This window comes from Piliocolobus tephrosceles, chromosome 13 (genome assembly GCF_002776525.5).
Source record: "Piliocolobus tephrosceles isolate RC106 chromosome 13, ASM277652v3, whole genome shotgun sequence".
NCBI lineage: Eukaryota > Metazoa > Chordata > Mammalia > Primates > Cercopithecidae > Piliocolobus > Piliocolobus tephrosceles.
This window is the reverse complement of record NC_045446.1, coordinates 83,293,717-83,314,116: the sequence shown is the minus strand read 5'-3', so window position 1 is coordinate 83,314,116 and position 20,400 is coordinate 83,293,717. Positions and strand designations below refer to the sequence as shown.

Below are 20,400 nucleotides of genomic sequence, written 5' to 3'. Positions count from 1 at the left end.
TCAGAAATAACACCACACATCTACAACCATCTGATCTTTGACAAACCTGACAAAAACATGCAATGGGGAAAGGATTCCCTATTTAATAAACAGGGAATTTAATAAATAGGGTGCTGGGAAAACTGGCTAGCCATATGTACAAAGCTGAAACTGGATCCCTTCCTTACACCCTGTACAGAAATTAACTCAAAGTGGATTAAAGACTTAAATGTTAGACATAAAAACCCTAGAAGAAAACCTAGGCAATACCATTCAGGACACAGGCATGGGCAAAGACACCGAAAGCAATGGCAACAAAAGCCAAAATAGACAAATGGGATCTAATTAAACTAAACAGCTTCTGCACAGCAAAAGAAACTGTCATCAGAGTGAACAGGCAACCTACAGAACGGGAGAAAATTTTTGCAATGTACCCATCTAACAAAGGGCTAATATCCAGAATCTACAAAGAAGTTAAACAAATTTACAAGAAAAGAGCAAACAACCCCATCAAAAAGTGGTCAAAGGATATGAACAGACACTTCTCAAAAGAAGACATTTATGCAGCCAACAGACATATGAAAAAAAAAGGTCATCATCAGTGGTCATCAGAGAAATGCACATCAAAACCATAATGAGATACCATCTCACACCTGTTAGAATGGTGATCATTAAAAAGTCAGGAAAAACAGATGATGGAGAGGATATGGAGAAATAGGAATGCTTTAACACTGTTGGTGGGAGTGTAAATTAGTTCAACCATTGTGGATGACAGCGTGGCAATTCCTCAAGGATCTAGAGCTAGAAATACCATTTGACCCAGTGATCCCATTACTGGGTATATACCCAAAGGAATATAAATCATGCTACTATAAAGACACATGCACGTTTATGTTTATTGCGGCACTATTCACAATAGCAAAGACTTGGAACCAACCGAAATGTTCATCAGTGATAGACTGGATAAACAAAATGTGGCACATATACACCATGGAGCCTTAAAAAAGGATCAGTTCATGTCCTTTGCATGGACGTGGATCAAGCTGGAAACCATCATTCTCAGCAAACTATCACAAGGACAGAAAACGAAACACTGCATGTTCTCACTCATAAGTGGGAGCTGAACAATGAGAACACATGGACACAGGGCAAGGAACATCACATACCAGGGCCTGTCGAGGGGTGGGGGGCTGGGGGAGGGATAATATTAGGAGAAATACCTAATGTAAATGATGAGTTGATGGGCACAGCAAAACAAAATGGCACATGTATACCTATGTAACAAACCTGCACATTGTGCACATGTACCCTAGAACTTAAAGTATAATTATTAAAAAAAAAAAAAAAAAAGAAGAAACGAGAGAGATACTTCCTCTCTGCCATGTGAAGATACATCAAGAAGGTGGCTGTCAACAAGCCTGGAAGTGGGCCCTTGCCAGACACCAGATTAGCTGGCAACTTAATCTTGGACTTCCCAGCCTTCTGAACTGTGAGAGATAAATGTTTGTTGTTTAAGTCACCCAGTCTGTAGTATTTCTGTTATAGCAGGCTGAACTAAGACAAACATCAAGAGCTATACGAATACATCTTTTCTTTTTCTTCCAACGTCCAGAGCTATACAAATACATGTGGTCATGTCATCTGAAGTCTACAATGCTTTGCATTTTTCACGTGAAAATGACACTTGTTACCTGATAGCATTTTGGTTTATCTTTCAGTATGTTGAGATTGTTTCTTTAAAGGGAAATAGAAAACCATAAAAGCTGTAGTAGGACTTAACTTTTTTCATAATCTCTCTTTATATATATATATACACACACACACACACACACACACACACCAAACTCTTAAAGTATATTCTATTATTGCTGTGTATTTGTAACTTCTGTTTTATTGTTCACAGCCATGCTATTACTGTTCTATACAGATTTAGCATTTATGCTTCAAGTCCATTGAATTTTACATTCCTTCATTGCATTAAAAACAGAGGTGATTACAAAGAAAAATGTAGCAACAGTAATGCTTCATATTTCCTTTATCTTGTTCGTGTCCATGAAGTAATTAGTACTAACAAAAAAGCATTAATTTTTGGCACATATATTTTTGGTTTGTAAATTGCACATTCCATGTACCTTCATTGTGTTGAAACAGACAGACATTATAAAGGTGAATGTAAAAACAGTAAAGCTATAGCTTTTTTTTTTTTTTTCCAAAAAATTGTAGAATTTTAGAGTGTTTACATAACTGGAAATACTTAAATATTTTTATTTATAAAATCCTTGAGTTTTCAAAACCAGTACAACTGAGCTGCCTTTGAGTGCTTTGTATCTGGAATATAGCACTTCCCTTTCCCTTATTTTGTGTAGCTGCTGAGGAAATGGGTTTTCAGTATACATGATTCAAGTGGGGAAAAAACTGCATATTTAATTCCAACATATTCCTTAGACTGGAAAAAAAAAATCTCTTTTGGAATAGTCATGTTTATTTTATAGTAACTCTACAGCAGGACAATTTAGCATGTTAATGCAGAAATGCAAACAGCTTTATCGAACAAAATACTTACTATTTTCTAGCTGCCTTACCAAAATTATTTACTCAAGGAAACAGAACAGAATTTCTTGATTTCATTAATTAGCTTTGTAAATATTTTACCAGAGCTTTTTTTCTTGGTGGGGGGGGGGGGGAAGCAAATAAAAAAGTTTAAAAGCTCATATGTGTCTATTTTGTTTTAGCTTGGAGTATTTATTAAGAGTAAATTCTGTGTGTCTTTGCAGTTCATCAATATGTGTATTTAGAAGTTTTTCAAGTTCTTTTGCTCGTTTCTCTTCTTCCAGAAGGAAATGCTGTGCAGCCAAAGATGCTGGGAAGGACATATCTGGGGGAGACTAAAGAGAGAAAGAAAGAAAAGTGAATGAGGAATACAGAGCTTTTAAACATCTTCACATTTCCAGGCATGCTTCATCCCTGACATACTGTCAAACACTGCAGCTCTTAATGAAAGAACACATCTTGGGCTGAGTTCCTACTACTAGTGTAATTCAGTTACCAGTAATGAAATCTTCAAGGAACTAAGTAAGACATCACAGCACCATTACATTAAAAAGCTCTAGAAATGAGCATTGTATTGTCCAACCGCAAATGCAGGGACAATGCACTCACCATGGAACCTGCCTAAAATATGCTGCAATCATTTGCAAAGCCAGTGATTTTCATTTGAAAATAGGCAACTCCAAAAAGTTAAAGTAAAGATTATAGTGGAATTGCACCAGAAGGTTTATATAGAAAATAAGGATTGGCTTTGACAGGGCAAATCAATGCTTGGAGTTAGCCAAGTGAGAAGGCTGGCTGCATGATACGTCTTGGGGTGGAGGTGGCTCCCTAGTAGGGAGGGCTGTGATGCTGGCATGTATCTTGTTTGTCTTATCATAGAAAAGAAAGTATCAGGGACGAGTGCCCCAATTCCAGCCTTCATGGTGACATGAAAATGCTATTTAACGGTTTGTGACCTGTTTAGTGCTTATTTACAAAAAGTAAAAATAAAAATCTGTAGCTAAGGAATAAAGGACAACATCAGATAATTTTACAATTCTTCATTTTAAAAAGCCACATACAAAAATTAAGTAATTTTTTTTTTTAGTTGGGGAAATTTGTACTTTAATTTTCCAGTTCTGTGTTACTATATTCTTCTTTGACTTTCATTTTGGTAGGAAGAATGGGACTTTATGTAGTGTTTGGGGAGTTGACAATCTGTATACATGTGAACCTTGTTATAGGTGGATTTTGTTTACCAATCTGGCCCCTGCCAAAACTAGGGATCATGTGAATGATGGAGTACTGCACACTTTTCCAACTAGTAGCCCCAACTGTAGCTGCTGTGTCAGGGATAGTATCTCTACTAGAGAAGACTATCACAGCCTGAGGTAGATGGTATGCTACTACTGATCTGGCAAATGCTTTCTTTTTAATATTGGCAAATGCATTCTTTTTAATATCTAATAAAAAGGAGGATAGGAAGCAGTTAGCATTCACATGGGGTGGCCAACAGTATATATCCATGGTTTTGCCCCAGTGTTATATTAATGAAGCTGTCATAATAAATTCTGAAGGGGCCTAGCCCATCTGGACATTCCAAAGACTATCACATGGAACATCATATATTAACAGTAACATCATGTCAGTGAGACTTGATGAGCAAGAAGTAGCAAGTATATTAAAGGGATGGAAAGATGCAAGTACTCCAGAGGGTGAATGATAAACCCCATAAAAGATTGGGGCTTGACACATTGTTTTTAGGTGTCTACTGCTATGGGGCATGTCAGTACATCCTAAGTAAAGCAAAAATTAATGCACCTTGAAAATGTTCCACCCTTGGATCAAATAATTGAATAATCAGATTCATTTATTGGGCAACACAGAAAACAATTTTTTTTTGAGCAAGCCCAGAATTCTAGAAAGAAAGAGCTGTATAGTAAGTTCAGGATAGGGTACAAGTAGTCCCCCTACTTTGGTCAAATGACTTGGTAGATGCCATACTAGAAGAATCTTCGGTAGAGAAAAATGCGTTGTGGAGCGTCTGGAAAGTTTCAGGGGGAAAGCTGTGTCACAGACCCTTAAGATTTTGGAACAAGACTATGCCATCCGTAGCAGAAACCTATATACTATTTGCAAGACAATTCTTGTCATGCTGTTGAGTCCTGGTTGAGACAGAGCATCCAGCAAGTGGACAGGATTATTTGATCCATCCTCTGTCTTTGGCTACCTCAGTGGGAATTATGCATCATACCAATACCATGGTTTCCCCTTTCACCAAGGGTAATTCAGCGACCATTGCTGTTGAATGTCTGACCTGCTTGCGACAGAAACTAAAGCTGAGCTCTTGATATGGCATCATCTCTCAAGGAGACCAACTAGCCTCTTGGTGGCAACTTGACTGCATTAGGTCCCTAGTACCTTGGAAATGGCCATGCTGTATCCTTATCAGAATGGATATGAATTCTGCATGTTTGCCTTTCCTGGCTGCACCACTATATTAGGGCTCACAGAATCACTTACCTGTAGACATGAGAGAGACCCTGCTTAATAGTAAAGATACCTACTTTATAGCAAAAGAGTATGGCAGTACGGGCAAGACCATGGTATCCACTGGTCCTAACCACACACAGCACTATCCAGAGGATGCTAGCATGATAGAGCTTTGGGATGGCCTCTTGATGGCAAAGCCGGGGCACCAGCTTGGAGATTATATCCTGTGAGGTTGGGGTGCCATTCTTCAGGATGTGGTATACACTTTAAACCAATGGCTGCTTTATGGTTCTATGTTTCCAATGGGTAGAATACATGGATCTGGGAACAAAACGGAGGAAGCAGGAATGGCTCCACTCTCTATCACTTCTGTTAACCCACTTGGAGAATCTGTGCTTTCTGTCTATGTATCTTTAGGCTTTGTTGTTCTACAAATTGTTGTTCTACAACAGGTCTACAGGACCTGTTGTTCTACAGGTCCTGGCTCTTAGAGGCAGAATGCTTCTACCAAAAGACCTGTAAGAGTCCCACCAAACTTAGAGCTTTGGCTCCCATATGGTCACTTTGGGCTCCTCATGCCAATAGATCAGATACACAAAGTGGAATTCCTGTAGTGGCAGAGGTAGCTGACCCTAAGTCATCCTGAAGAGGTAAGAATGCTACTGCATAACAGAGGCAGTGAGGAATGCGTTTGGTACTCCGATGATCCTCTGAGGCATCTTTTTGTTACTCTCATGCCCAGTTTTAATTTTAATTGGCAAATACAGAAACCATATCCTAATAAGGGCGTGGACATTAGGGGCTCACCCCAAAAGAAAAGCCACCTGGATCAACAGAAGAGTTGGCTGATGGGGAGAGGAATCTAGAATGGGTGAGGCAATGATAGGTGTCAGCGACCAATTGCAGCATCAGGGGCTGTGGCTTATCTCACTAACTTTCCTCTAAACAGTTTTTCCAGAAATTATGACCAGCAAAAATCATAAAGAAGCTATGCCTGAATGGAAGCTATGGAAGAAGCTGATTCTGAGTGGTGCGACCATGGTGGTTGGTGCCCTACCTGGATCCCCTTCCCAGGCTGATACATCTCTCCTCCAACTGGGTGGGTGTTGGCTACTAACAGCTCACAGCTGGCTCCTTTGGGGAACTGCTGTCCACTGAACTGGAGGCTCCTGCCTCACCTGGGAAGCTGCAGTCCCTCCTTTGCCCATTTGCTACCCTCTCTGAGGCAATGACTGATTGATGGACACAGGGGCATAAAATACCAGACTTCTTGTTCGGTAAGAGCCAATGCTGTGGTGCAATTTAGGTGCCAAGCTTCCTGGGACACCAGGCTATACTAGTTTGTAGCTGAGACCACATCTTTGCTTAATTTTTCTCCCCTCCCATAGCCTGTCTCCTTCACTTTCCCCCTGAAAACACTAAAATACTCCCTCAGTAAGTCACTTTCACAAGAATCTCATCTCAGGTTCTAGAAAACCTGATCTCAGACAGATGACTTCCTAGATTCTGGCCTGAGTGATTAGTGATACTCATGCCATTTACTGAGAAAGAGAAAAAGGTAAAAGAAGCCATTAAGAGTAAGATCTTCCTTTATTTATTTATTTATTTATTTATTTATTTATTTATTTATTTTGAGACAGTGTCTTGCTCTATTGCCCAGAATGGAGCACAGTGGTACAACTACAGCTAACTCTAACTTCCAATTCCTGGGCTCAAGTGATCCTCCCACTTCAGCTTCCCCAGTAGGTGGGACTACAGGGACACACCACCACACCCGGCTCTTTTTTAAAAAAGTTTTTGTAGAAATGGAGCCTCGCTCTGTTGCCTGGACTGGTCTTGAACTCTTGGGCTCAAGCAGTCCCTCCTGCCTTGGCCTGAGATTATAGGTGTGAGCCACAGCTCCTGGCCTCTTATTTATTTCTGATTCACCAGGTTCTAGCACAGATTCTGGGTCAGTGTGTTTTCAATAAAATTTTTTAGTTAGTTTATGAGTGAAGAAAAGGGATTCAATTTTGAATAATAATGAGTTTGAGGTGACATGAGACTTAAAGAGACTCAAGTAAACAGTGAGATAAGTCAGGTAGAACTCAGAATACAGATCTGAATCAGAGAGACAGACTTGGAAGTTATAGATGACAGGCCATAAGATTGAAATTATCCAAGATAGGCAAGTAAAAGGAAAAAAAGAAGTTAAAAGATGGAGCCCTGGGGAATCCTTCATCTCAGGCATCCACCCACATAGCATGTCCTTGACATTATCATCAATGAGAACTGCATTATTTACTAATTGAGATTTAAAGCAACCTATCCATCATCCTTCCAGCATGCTTAATCTAGTACTCCCACACCAGAGGTTCTCTGACCTCATTTAGACTCTTGCCTTTTCACTATCCATCATCTTCCTCATACTCTCTCTTCCCTTCTGACTCTGCTTATTCCCATCCATCTCCTAACCATTCAGCAACTTGTCCCTCCCTGTATCTTGTCTCTATCCTAATAACCCGGTAAAACCCACCCCTAATTAAGTTGACCCATCTGCCTGGGCCATGCCTACACCTGAGCAGCTGAATGCTGGAGCCAACGGGTTGGGGGTAAATTACTGCATGGACTAGTTTCACTTTAAATTCATGACCATAAGTATCATGTGGTCAGTGAACACTACGAGGTGATTCTATTGCACTTCCCTGGTATGTTCACTTTCTTACTCATTACCTTGTGACCTGGCCTCCTCCTAGGGGTCACAGGGGAGCTCCCTCATTATTCCACATCCATTTGTATCTGTAGCTGAATTTTAGGCCATCCTCCTGTTTCAGAAACTCATCCTTCCTCCTATACTGTGGATCCTATTTCTTCTTACCTCTCAGTGACTTTGTTTCTGCAAATGAAAGAGGACCCTCCTTGAGCCCCATCCTCTTCATTATCAAACTTTCCTCCTTTCCTTCGGGATTCCCATTAGGTCACTCAATATTATGACCCAAGGCTTTGTACTGGGATGATTTCTTCTTTATACTTAAGTATTTTCATCCAGTTCTATAGACTTAAATACCAACCACATGCTGATTATTCGTATATTTATATTTCCAGCTGTGATCTCGCCCTTGATATCAGATTCACATATCACATATTGACTATTTAATGTCTATGTTTGGGCATCTAGTAAACATTTTAAACTTATATGTCCAACCTAGAAATCAAGATTTCTCCTCTAACCCTATTTCTTCCCTGGTCTTCCCATGTCAGAAAGTGGTGTTAGCATCTACTCAATGCTCAGGTTGAAATCCTAGGAGTTGTCTTTGATCACTCTTTTCTCCCACTTCCCGTATACAATTCATTGTCAAATCTGGTCTACACACCAGAATATTTCCTGGATCTAATATGTTGCTCTACCTCACTGCTACCAAGCCAGCATTATCTCTTGCCTAGGCTACTGCAATAGCCTTATGATAGTTGTCTCCTCTTCTACCCTTGCCCCTCTATAATTTATTCTTTATTTAGCAGTAAAAAGGATCTGTTTAAAAATTTAAACATGTCTGTTTATTATTAAATAGAGTAAAATAATTTTGAATGGAGTAAACAGACCAGTATTTTCCGAATTGAAACTTTACAATGGCTTCCCATTGTTTTAAAATAAAATCCAAATTCCTTTCCATGACTTACTGTCCTCATATACTGGACTTCTCCTGATGACTTTTCTGTTCCCTTTTGTTCCAGTCTCCCTCTTCCCTTCTAAGCTCCAGAAGGCCCCCCAATCTTTCTGGTTCTCATACCTGCCAAACTCATTCCTGCCTTATAGTTCCCTTACTTGAAACTCTCTTCTACCAGATCTTTGCAAGGCTGGATTTGTTATTGTTTGGGTTTCACCTTAAATTTCCCTTTCTCAATGATAATTTTCCTGGCTACTCAACCTAAAATAATCCCCCATACTTTCATCACTCCCTATCACATTACCTGCTTTTCTTTTCATCACAGCATTTATTACTATTGATATTTTCTTTTTTCTTTTTCTTTCTTTTTTTGGGGGATAGCATTTTGCTCTGTTGCCCAGGCTGGAGTACAGTGATCCTATCTCGGCTCACTGCAACCTCTGCTTCCCAGGTTCAAGTGATTCTCTTGCCTCAGCTTCTGGAGTAGCTGGGACTAGAGGCATGTGCCACCATGCCCAGATAATTTTTGTATTTTTAGTAGAGACGGGGCTTCACCATGTTGGCCAGGCTGGTCTCGAACTCCTGACCTCAGGTGATCTGACCGCCTTGGCCTCCCAAAGTGCTGGGATTATAGGCGTGAGCCACGGCACCTGGTCTTGATATTTTCTTATTTGTTCATTTATTTCTGATCATTAATTTTTCTCCTCTTGTTTTTGAGATAAAATTCACATAAAATTCACCATTTTAAAATGAGCAGTTCAGTGGCACTTAGTACATTCACAATGTTTTGCAGCCACCATTTCTATCTAGTTCCAAAATAGTTTCATTATCCATAATGACAACTCTGTGCTCCTTAAGCCACTGCTCCTTGTTTCTCCCTCCCCACCGCCCCTGGTAACCACCAATCTGCATTGTTTCTATGGATTTCATTTACCTATTCTGGCTATTTAATATACATGGAATTATACAATATATCGCCTTCTGCATTTGGCTTCTTTCACTTAGCATGTTTTTGAGGCTCATCCACATTGTAGTAATTTTTGGCCTTTATTGGCATAGCTGCTTTTAATGGCTGAATAATATTCCATTGTATGTATATACCACAATCTGATTATCCATTCATCCATTGATGAAGTTTCATCTATTTTTTCACCATACTACTTATGTATCTATCTTATTCAAAGACATGTTTAGAACAGGAGCTGCCATATAGTTGGTATTCAGTACATGTTTATTTTATTTTATGAATAAATAACACTAATATTTAAGGGACAGAAATAGGAGGGAGAACCCCAGAAACAGGCTGGGAAAGTCAGAGGGTGACATGAGAATAGTCAGAGGGTGACATGAGAATCAGCGGAGTATAGTGTCATAGAAGCCAGAGAACATAAGAGTCTCAAGACAAAAAGATTAAGAAAGATGAATACTTCAAAAGCCCTGTGTTATTAAATCAAATCAACAGATACTTCTGCATGTCTTTTATGTGCCTACTGGTGCCGACCCTATTTTAGGTGTTGGGTTACCACAAGAACAAAAATAGAAAACACCCCCTGCTTTCATGGAGCATACATTCTAAAGGAGGGAGGCCAAGCAACAAAATGTCTCATAGTGAAGTGCTATGAGAAAAGGTAAGATGAGGGGCAGGGAGTGAATAGGGAGGCACTATTGCACACTGGTTGCTTAGGCATATCTGATAAGGTGATATTTGAGCAGACAGTAATTGTGATCCTAAAAATCCTAAAAGCATCTGATATTAGCACAGTGGAGTATTTAGCAACTTTTTCCATTGCTTGACTGAAATATGTGCTTAAGTCCTTAATGATCAAAGTTTTATTGATGCAGAATTTGCAAAGTCCCCTTAGAATTTCTCATAACTTAAATGAGGAATTTTATTTAGTTTACATTATTGGGTATGGATTTTAGTCTGTTCAAATAACGTTGGCATTTTATGTTGAGATGAACACAAAAGAGCATTTCAGGGCTTTAGAGATCTCTAATACTTCAAAAGCTAATAGTTTTAAGCATTCTTCTACCAAAATAACTTAACTTTTACTTCTAGTCTCTACTATTACAAATCAAAACCAACACATAAGCAACAAAGGGCTTATATCAAGAATAAATCAGTAACAATAAAGACAGTCCACCAGAAAATTAAGTGAGGAAATTGAACAGATATTTTATAAAGGATATCAAAATGGCCAATAAACGTTGCTCAGTCTCATTATTCACCAGAGAAACATGAATTAAAACCATACAAAAGGATCTTACTACATACTGACCATAATGGCTAAATTTAAAAAGGCTTATATCACCATGTGTTAGACTGTAGAGCAAGGACAACTCTTACACACTACTTGGGGTATTCATTGGCTCCTACAGGAAAACAGTTCGGTGGTACCTACTAAAGCTGACCGTATTCATACCCTCTGACCTAGGTATTCCATTTTAGGTATATATACCCAGTGGAAATGTATATATACATGCACCAAAAGACTCATAAAAGAATTTTTTGGCAGCATTATTTGTAATAGCCCCAAATTGGAAATGACTCAAATGTCTATCTGTAGTAGAATGAATAAACAAATGTTATTGTCATTGAATGTGGTGTTTATATCCCATAGATTACTCTACAGAAACAAAAACTACAGCTGTATAAAACAATATGGGTGATGATGAATCTAAAAAACAAGGTTGAGAAAAAGAAGCCAGAAACAAAATAACATATACCATATGATATCGTTTATATAAAATTTGCAAGTTGGCAAAACAAATCGATAATGCTAAAAGTCAGGATAGTGGTTATGTTGGGGCCAAGCAGAAGTAGACGCTGGAAGGGAACATGAGTTGCAGTTCTGGAGTGCTGGGGATGTTCTGCTCATTACTTGGGTGGCAGTTACCTTCCTTTTGTGATAACTCATCAAGCTGTCCATTTATGATTTGTACATGTGTCTGCATGTATGGCAGAGTCAATAGAAAAGATGTTTTAAATCAGTCCAAAAGATGACTGTAGCTCTTTAAAATGTACAGATCCTTGAGGACTCATGAAATATCAAAGGGTGAGTCCCAAACACTTGCATTTTTTTAAAAAAACCATCTCCAGTAATTCTGGCCTGCATTAGAGGTTAATAACCATTGACTGAAACACTTTATGAAATATCATGGAATCTTTTCCTTCTATAGATAGGTATGGCCACATGACTTACAGACCCATCTTGGAGTCCTATTCAAGGAGTGACATTAAAAACAAAGTACTATGTACATCAGTTTATTGACATCAGTGTAAGAGTAAAGCAATAACCCATTAAAGAAAAAAAAAAAAAAGCCCACAACCAGCAACTCACCAGTGGGAATACATCATCATCACTAACCAAAGGACTTGTCATTTCTTTGGTTTGAAATGTCAAAGGTGGCAAGGGAGATGTACTTCTATTTGGCTCACAATCATGACTAAGTCTAAAAAAGAAGAAAAGGTTGTTGTTGTTGCTATTAAGGACACGTTTATTTATGTAGCTAAGGATTTTAATCTCTCAGATGTCTAAATAGGGGGAAAACGCAACAAAATGTTTGGGCTTGTTACCTGGGCATTTCTTTGAATATGACTCCTGATGAATAATTTTTTATTTCATTTAAAGGACTTAGAATGATTAAAAATGAAGCGCAAAACTTAACAATTGTTAAAAATATTTTGCGATCCTTATTGCCTATATTGCTTCCCTTTCTGTGCTATACTTTTGTATGTCTTTGTCATTTATTTTAATAACGTAAAGCAGTTTGAGAAAAATCTCCAAACAGCTAATTACACTGCTGCCCTTGACAGTTCTAAATAGATACTCTTTTTCTATTCTCTTTTACACTTAACCTCACTGGCTTTCTTAACAGAATTATACTATTTTTTATGCTAAACAAGTATTTAATTAATTTATTTATTTTGAGACAGAGTCTTGCTCTGTCACCCAGGTTAGAATGCAGCGGCACGATCTCAGCTCACTGCAACCTCCGCCTCCCAGGTTCAAGAGACTCTCCTGTCTCAGCCTCCCGAGTAGCTGGGACTACAGGTGCCCGCCACCATGCCAGGCTAATTTTCTGTATTTTTAATAGAGATGGGGCTCCACCGTGTTAGCCAGGATGGTCTCGATCTCCTGACCTTGTGATTCACCTACCTAGACCTCCCAAAGCGCTGGGATTATAGGCGTGAGTCACTGCACCCAGCCAACAAATCTTTGAATAACTCTAATTTCTATAGATTCTGATAATTTAAAACATGCTTTCAGTTTACATCATCTCCTAAGCTCCTCCGGTTACTAGCTGTGTGATCTTGAGCGGGTAACTTCATCTCTCTGTGACTTTAATTTTCTCACTTAAAAAAGGGTTGTTATGAGAGTTGAATGATTAATATATGCAAAACACTTAGAAAACAATGCCTGGCACATAGTAAATGTTTAGTAAAGATTAGGTATTATTATTAAACTAATCTGATCTTCAAAATAACCCTAATACGGTGGATACTATCCACAGATGAGGAGACTAAGATTTAAAAGTTCAATTATTCGTCTAATTGTTTACTTTTTAAATCAGAATAAATTGCTAGGAAGTGATGTCTTTAGATTTTGGACTCAAATCCAGATTTTCTTGACTTAAAAAACCCCACTATTTCAACGAAAGTCATATAGCATGGAATTAGTTTGTGCTAAAACAATAGGTTAGAAAATGAGACTGAAAACAATAACATTAAGATTTTGAATTTTGGTTTGATGACTAAGCAAATGAATAATAAAACATATAACCAATTTATCCTAATGTTTTACAAAAAAGGTCCTAATGGTATGGGCTGTTTGGGATTAAATACATTTCATGAAACTGGGGTTTAGATGTAATAAAATCATCAAAGAGGTCAGGCACGGTGGCTCACACCTGTAGTCCCAGCACTCTGAGAGGCTGAGGCAGGCAGATCCTGAGGTCAGGAGATTGAGACCATCCTGGCTAACAGGGTGAAATCCCATCTCTACTAAAAATACAAAAAAATTAGCCTGGTGTGGTGGTGGGCGCCTGTATTCCCAGCTACTTGGGAGGCTGAGGCAGGAGAAATGGCGTGAACCTGGGAGATGGAGCTTGCAGTGAGCCAGCCGAGATTGCACCACTACACTCCAGCCTGGGCAACAGAGTGAGACTCTGTCTCAAAAAAAAAAAAAAAAAAAAAAAAAATCATCAAAGACCATCAAAACAAAAATCCCTTCAATTTGAAATTATTTATTTTTACTAATGGTTCAAATTCTCCACAGGTATTGATTAGCCCTTTTCAAAGCCTTCATAGTTTAACAGAGTTACAAAAAAATTTTCACATTATTTTTCTCCAGTCTTATCCAAAGACTGTCTAATTTATATAGACTTGTTAATTATACAAACATTTTCAAAGCTATGCATACAAATAGCAATAAAAGTTAAGTGAGGCATCTGTAAATTAGTACACAGAAACAAACACGTTTTCCATTTTTGCTTATCTTGAGATATATCTTTTTTTTTTTACTCATTCTCCCAAACTATAATTACCATGGAAACAGAACAGCAAATTAAACTAAAATAACATGGTTTATGATGTGCACAATAAGATGAAACATCTCACAATTCAAGTAGAATTATAACATTTGCATAGTACATCTGCATATAATCTTTAGCTGAACCTTTTAATTTGAGTGAGGTTACTATCTATACTTCAAAGCACGGTGAAAACAATTAGTAGCAATTCAAGAAATATATATCTCTCTGTTATCTCACAGAGATTTCAGCAAAGTATTATTTGTGCTAAATTATCTAAATAATTATCTTAATTATCCATTTTGCTTTGGATGTACAGATACAGTTTTATGGTGTTAATTACTAACATTTATATAGGGCCATTCTTTTTAGTATAAGATCAATAAAATGTAGAGATTGAAAGGAAAGACGACATTATGAAGTAAAGTACTTTTGTTTTAAATCATCTTTATATCTGACAAGTTCTTCTTCAAGAATACAGCTATTCAAATACTTCATAAAACCACCTTGCATAAAGTGCTATACATATCAATTTAAAAGCTATCTTAAAAATGATTGCGGAAGGATTTTAATATCCTCTCACGAGCTGATCTGTTCAATGATCTTTTCCACAGGCCTATTCCAAGGCTGCTGCATGGTTTCACCAGGACAGCAGGCCCCAGTTGTTTTGCTGGGGAGCAGAACTCTGTCCACTTGAGACTTGAGTCAACACTTCACAATTTTCAGCTTTGTTGGACATGTACATCCAGTCCTGTCCCTCCATTAATATTCTCCTTGGCCATAGGATAATGTTCTTAGCATGGAGCAAGATTCCTTCTTCACCTTTTTCCAGCCTCACCTTCCAACACTCCACTAAACTCCCTATTCCGTGAACTGCTCGTTGTTTCCTGGCCTAGAACTGTCAACCTGCGTTTTGCTACTTATTGAGCAAAACCACGGTACAAACATTCTCAACTTTAGGCTTCTAGATGGCTATTCATTCCTTGACAAGAGATCTTGTGAGTGGTTATTACAAACCTGCTGACTGTGGTTTTTTAGTATTAGAAACTCTTAATTTATTAGCCAGACTTGAAGCTGTTTTAGTAATTAATGTTTGACTGCTAAAATCTGTCTAGTACATGATACAACTTTTAAAACTATAAATTCATTTTTAAGCATGTGTCTTATATAGAGATAAAACTCCATTTATTACAAAATTGATTTGTCATTAAAATTAGTTACATATTAATAGCTCTGGATACCACTACTCCAAATTAGCTTGTAAATTATCCTGCAGCTTCAAAACTCTAACTTTTAAAAACAATATTTAAAACATCCACACCAAATTCAATCACTTCTCACTCATATTTTTTAAGAAAGTGCTAAGTAGCTGTCTTATTGGAAAGCAAATGCTTTAGAAGATCCTAAAATGCTTCACATTTTAAGTGAGTGAACATTAAAAATGTATCACTTTGAACAGGAGTGAAAAACAACAAAACCGAGTTGTTTCAGAATGAATAAAAGGTTATTTTAAGAATGTATTATACAAATCTTCCTCAGTTAAAAACAAGAATTGCCTTAAAATTAGACTATGGATCTTAACATTTTGTGGAACATTTTCTTCATATACTTTTATCTAAAAGCTTTTTCCTTCCTCAAATACTTCAACAAGACCTTACTGCATTAGCCATTGATATGTAAAGATAATTTGTATGTTTTTGATTAATTTATGCCTAACAAATATACATATATAGGTTTTTACTATTTCACTTCACTGATCTGTGCTGTGAGGGAAAGCAAGATGATTTCATTTTTCAGTTGGTAACATTAACAGAGAGATATCTGCTTTGCAGTTCTTCACTGGTGAATTCACAATGTCCTTGCATCTCAACAACTCTTCTCCATAGTAGGTTTTACATGGTAATAATTTATTCAGAACATTTGAAATGCTGTTTCTTTTAAAAAACAGGTCACTGGAGAACACTGAAATCAGACAAGGCATTAAAACAAATTTAATGAAACTTTCAACAAATGAAATTGGCAGTACACAAGGCTTTGCAGCAGGAATAGCAGCCTAAACTGCTTATTAAGATAATCTCCTGCTGAGCATTTTACCTCTTATGTTGCTTTTTGTGTCCCCTACTGTCTTGTTTTTGTTAGACACTTTTAACACATTCTGTCCTACCTGACAAAGAGAAAAAAGGGGGCAACCCAAACAATAAAAATACCTTCTAAAAGTAATAAAAGGCAGAGTAACTGTCTTTTTATTTAAATAACAACACCTGGTATCTCCATCTAAAGCTTTCAGTTACTTCCAACTAGCATGAATAGGAAATAGTGTTCTGTACCCAATGGGTGCTCAATACAGATCAGTGACTAACATACACAGGTGACCCTTTATAGGGTCTTCATGGGCTTGCTTTTCTCTCGCAATGAGGCAACTATATACAGTACATGAGAGTCATAATTTGACCAATGGAGAATTAATCCATAAGTACTCTGTAAAGTTTATTTATTCCATATTAGAACATATATTCTTACACCAAAATCAAGATTACCATGTAAAACCTACTATGGAGAAGAGTTGTTGAGATGCAAGGACATTGTGAATTACACTCCTTTGGACAGATCTTCACATGGACACATTCACCAGAGAACTGGTCCATGGCCATGCCCAGCGACCTCTTTCATCCTTCCTACACTGCTTTTATCCTGCTGCTGCTGCCACTACCAACACCCCACCACAGCACCCCACCATGATGCTTTCCAGGGGTGGCAGTCAGTCCTCCTTCATTTGCTTCTTTACCTGAAAAGGGGTTATTCATTTGGTGCTTTTGAATGGTTACTGTTTCCTGTATGGGGCTACAATATATCCTAATATATACATGGCCGAGGTGCTGAAAGTAGGGGGGAGGTGTACTATACCCACAAGAATGTTGAACATCTGTTTTATGTTGAACATATATTTTTTAAATATATCTCATGGACTTATGGATTTATCTACCTGCAGAGCTGAGCTTACTTAAACAGATGAGTCTGGCACCACCTCTCCCCAACAGAAGTGTCTTTGAGGCTATGTCAGATTCAGCCATTTGTCTATTTGCCAAAATATACTTTTTAGGTACCATAAGCTGTGGGAGAAATATTAATATTATTATAAATACTAACAATTTTGTTAGTAATAATGGTTAACGTTTATGGAAGTATAAGTTGTATGCAGTTTTTCTCCTATAATCCTCACAAAAATCCTACAATTATTAATCTTGTCAGATAGAAAATCGAGGGTGATAAAGGTTAAGAAAATTTTCCAGAGCTGTAAATATTAATTCTGTTGTATAACAACAAAATATAAGGTTTTTCACGCTAAATATTATGAGCTTATGAGCAAATGTTGCAATGAAGTTGGGTCTGGACCTACTAATCCACCATTTCTTGGCACTATGAAATTAAATAATAAATTGATATCAAATATGTCTGGGGAGTGCTGCATACCATATCCCTTGTTGGACACTCACAGTGTAAGTTAACGTATTAATGGCTCTGAGAAATATTGTATAAAAGAAACTTGCTTATTTCATTCAGCATTTTCCAAGTTTGGGAAAACAGTAAAAGGCTTTCAGAGACAGTTATGACTCCATAAATCTTTTATTAAAATTGCATAAATTAGCCTATTTTTATGGTTGATATATTTGAATTTTTAATAAGACCTTTTACAGAGTATGGGAATAATGTGGACAGCAGATAATGATTTTCCATACACTTCTCTTCATTTGGAGAAAACCTATACATTCATAGATTCCTTCCCTACAAAATCGCCAATAATTTGTTGCCACTGCTAGAATGTCAATAGAAAGTGTATCTGTTGGCCAGGCGCGGTGGCTCACGCCTGTAATCCCAGCACTTTGGGAGGCTGAGGTGGATCACTTGAGGTCAGGAGTTCAAGACCAGCCTGGCCAACATGGTGAAACCTTTGTCTCTACTAAAAATATGAAAATTATCTGGGTGTGGTGGCAGGGGCCTGTAGTCCCAGTTACTCGGGAGGCTGAGGCATAAGAATTACTTGAACCCGGGAGGCAGAGGTTGCAGCGAGCCGAGATCACATCACTGCCCTCCAGCCTGGGTGACAGAGCAAGACTCCGTCTCAAAACAAACAAACACACCCCAAAAGCCAAAAACAACAAAAAATGGATGTATCTATTATTGAAGGTAGGTGAGAAGGGACATGTTCCTATATTTTCTATTTTGTTTGAACAATATACCTAACATATTAAAATCTAGTTTTCTCTGTTCCCATGACATCAAAAGTAAAATTACTTATCTGTATGTTTTGTATACCACCTCAGCTTCCAAAAATGATCTGAGATGAGTAACAAACTAAAGCCCACTGTAATACTCCACGCTTTTCAAATCGACACAATTTCTTATAAAGCAATGTATCTAGTCTACTGCATTATCATTATAAAATAAATTTTAAACCACAGAAGAGAAAGTTATAATTTGAATTCTTTAAAAATAAATTTTAATTACATGTTTTTAAACTTATGCCCTTATATAATGGTGCCAGCATACCTCTCTTCATTTTTTTCCACTTTTATTTGGCTTTGATAGGCATATCTTCCTGTTTCTTCATAGGTGTTTTGATTAGTCCGTGTTGATTTTCCATTGACACGAAGTTTTGCAAGATCATTTCGGAGCCTTTCATTCTCATATTCCAGTTTATTAATAGATGTATGCCTTGAATGTTCCCTGTTAGTGAAGTCCATACTCTAGAGAATAAAATAAACTATCATTGAATAAACTGTCCCTTATAAGTAATGCATATTTTCTGTGTGTTTGGAGACTTGTGCTGGAAAGGTCCTTTCATCTGAGCCGAGTGATGTGACTCTACTCTTGCTCACTTACTAAATGCTCCTTTCCACCTCCTCATCTCCTCACAACAAGCAGATACCCAGGAGTAGCTGTCACGGAACACATTTGCAATGATGTATGTATTGCATCATCCCCACTGTTGGATGGGCAATACGATATCGCCCATGCTCCAAAACAGAAAAGGTTTACTCTATGCATTATTACTCTCTGTAGCTATTTAGGTTGGTGCAAAAGTAATTGCGGTTTTGCCATTGAACGTAATGGCAAAAACCGCAATTACTTTTGCACCAACCTAATAGAACAAATTAGCTAGATTTCAAGTTCTTTTGCGTTCATAGGCTATACCTTCTAGTGTTGATTAATAATGGAACTAGAAATAACATGCATTTAAATTCTAAAAATTTTTTTCTGATTAAAATAAGGCATGTATTAATATATGGGCACATAAAATCATGTCATTATAGAAAATACAAGGTATTAAGAAGAAAATAAATATTCCATACTACCAACATTCAGTGATAACTGCTATTAACATTTATATTTATATCTTTCTAGTCTTTTTTCTACCAATGGAAAATACAATGTCAACATAAAATATCAATATAATTATAACATATGGCTACTTAGAAAAATATAATCAATATATAGTCATGTGTTGTTTAATGATGGGGATACATTCTGACAAATGCGACGTTAGCTGATTTCATCATGTGATCATACAGTGTGCCTACACAAACCTAGATGGTATGGCCCACTACACACCTAGGCTGTAAGGTAAAGCCTATTGTTTCTAGGTTACAAACCTGTATAAGTATTTGTGTATCAGAACATACCTAAACATAGAAATATTATAATCTTTTGGGACCACTGTCCTAATATGCAGTCCATTGTTGACTAAAACATTGCTATGAAATACAAGACTGTATAAATATCAATATGAAATATAATATAATCAGTATAAAATATATGCATACTTACAACATTGTAACTATAGTTACAAAACTGTAATGTATAAAATGCAGTAAAGTTTTAGAAACTGTATTTTCCTTTTAACATTGTATATTCTTAAAAAATAAGATTTTTAATGACTGCATCGGTAGAGGTACAAATAAATTCATTTAACCATTCTTCTATTGTTGAATTTAGTTTTTATTTTTCCCAAAATAATTAACACTGTGTTGATTTCCTTATACACAAATCTTGGTCTATATTTCTCTAGTGGAGTCCAAGGAGTGGGACCACTGGGTTAAATTGTGTGAATGTTGTTGAAGACCTTGATTAAAAAGTGTCTACCCTCCTCCCCTATAAATCTCATAAATTTCCATCTCATAAATTCCCACCACTAATGTATTAAGGAGCCTGTCTTACTACACTC

At 37.2% G+C, this 20,400-nt stretch overlaps 1 protein-coding gene across 1 annotated transcript in view; it reads right to left on the bottom strand.

The window, feature by feature from the left end:
• Positions 1-1,931: 1,931 nt before the first annotated feature.
• DEUP1 (deuterosome assembly protein 1) overlaps positions 1,932-20,400 on the bottom strand; it is a 101,648-nt gene continuing 83,179 nt past the window's right edge. The window contains exons 12-14 of the mRNA XM_023209113.2: positions 18,726-18,922; positions 11,987-12,098; positions 1,932-2,864 (exon numbers count right to left, since the gene is read on the bottom strand). Of these exons, the coding sequence (XP_023064881.1) occupies positions 2,688-2,864; positions 11,987-12,098; positions 18,726-18,922 (486 nt within the window). The 3' untranslated portion in view covers positions 1,932-2,687. The remainder of the gene's footprint in view (positions 2,865-11,986; positions 12,099-18,725; positions 18,923-20,400) is intronic.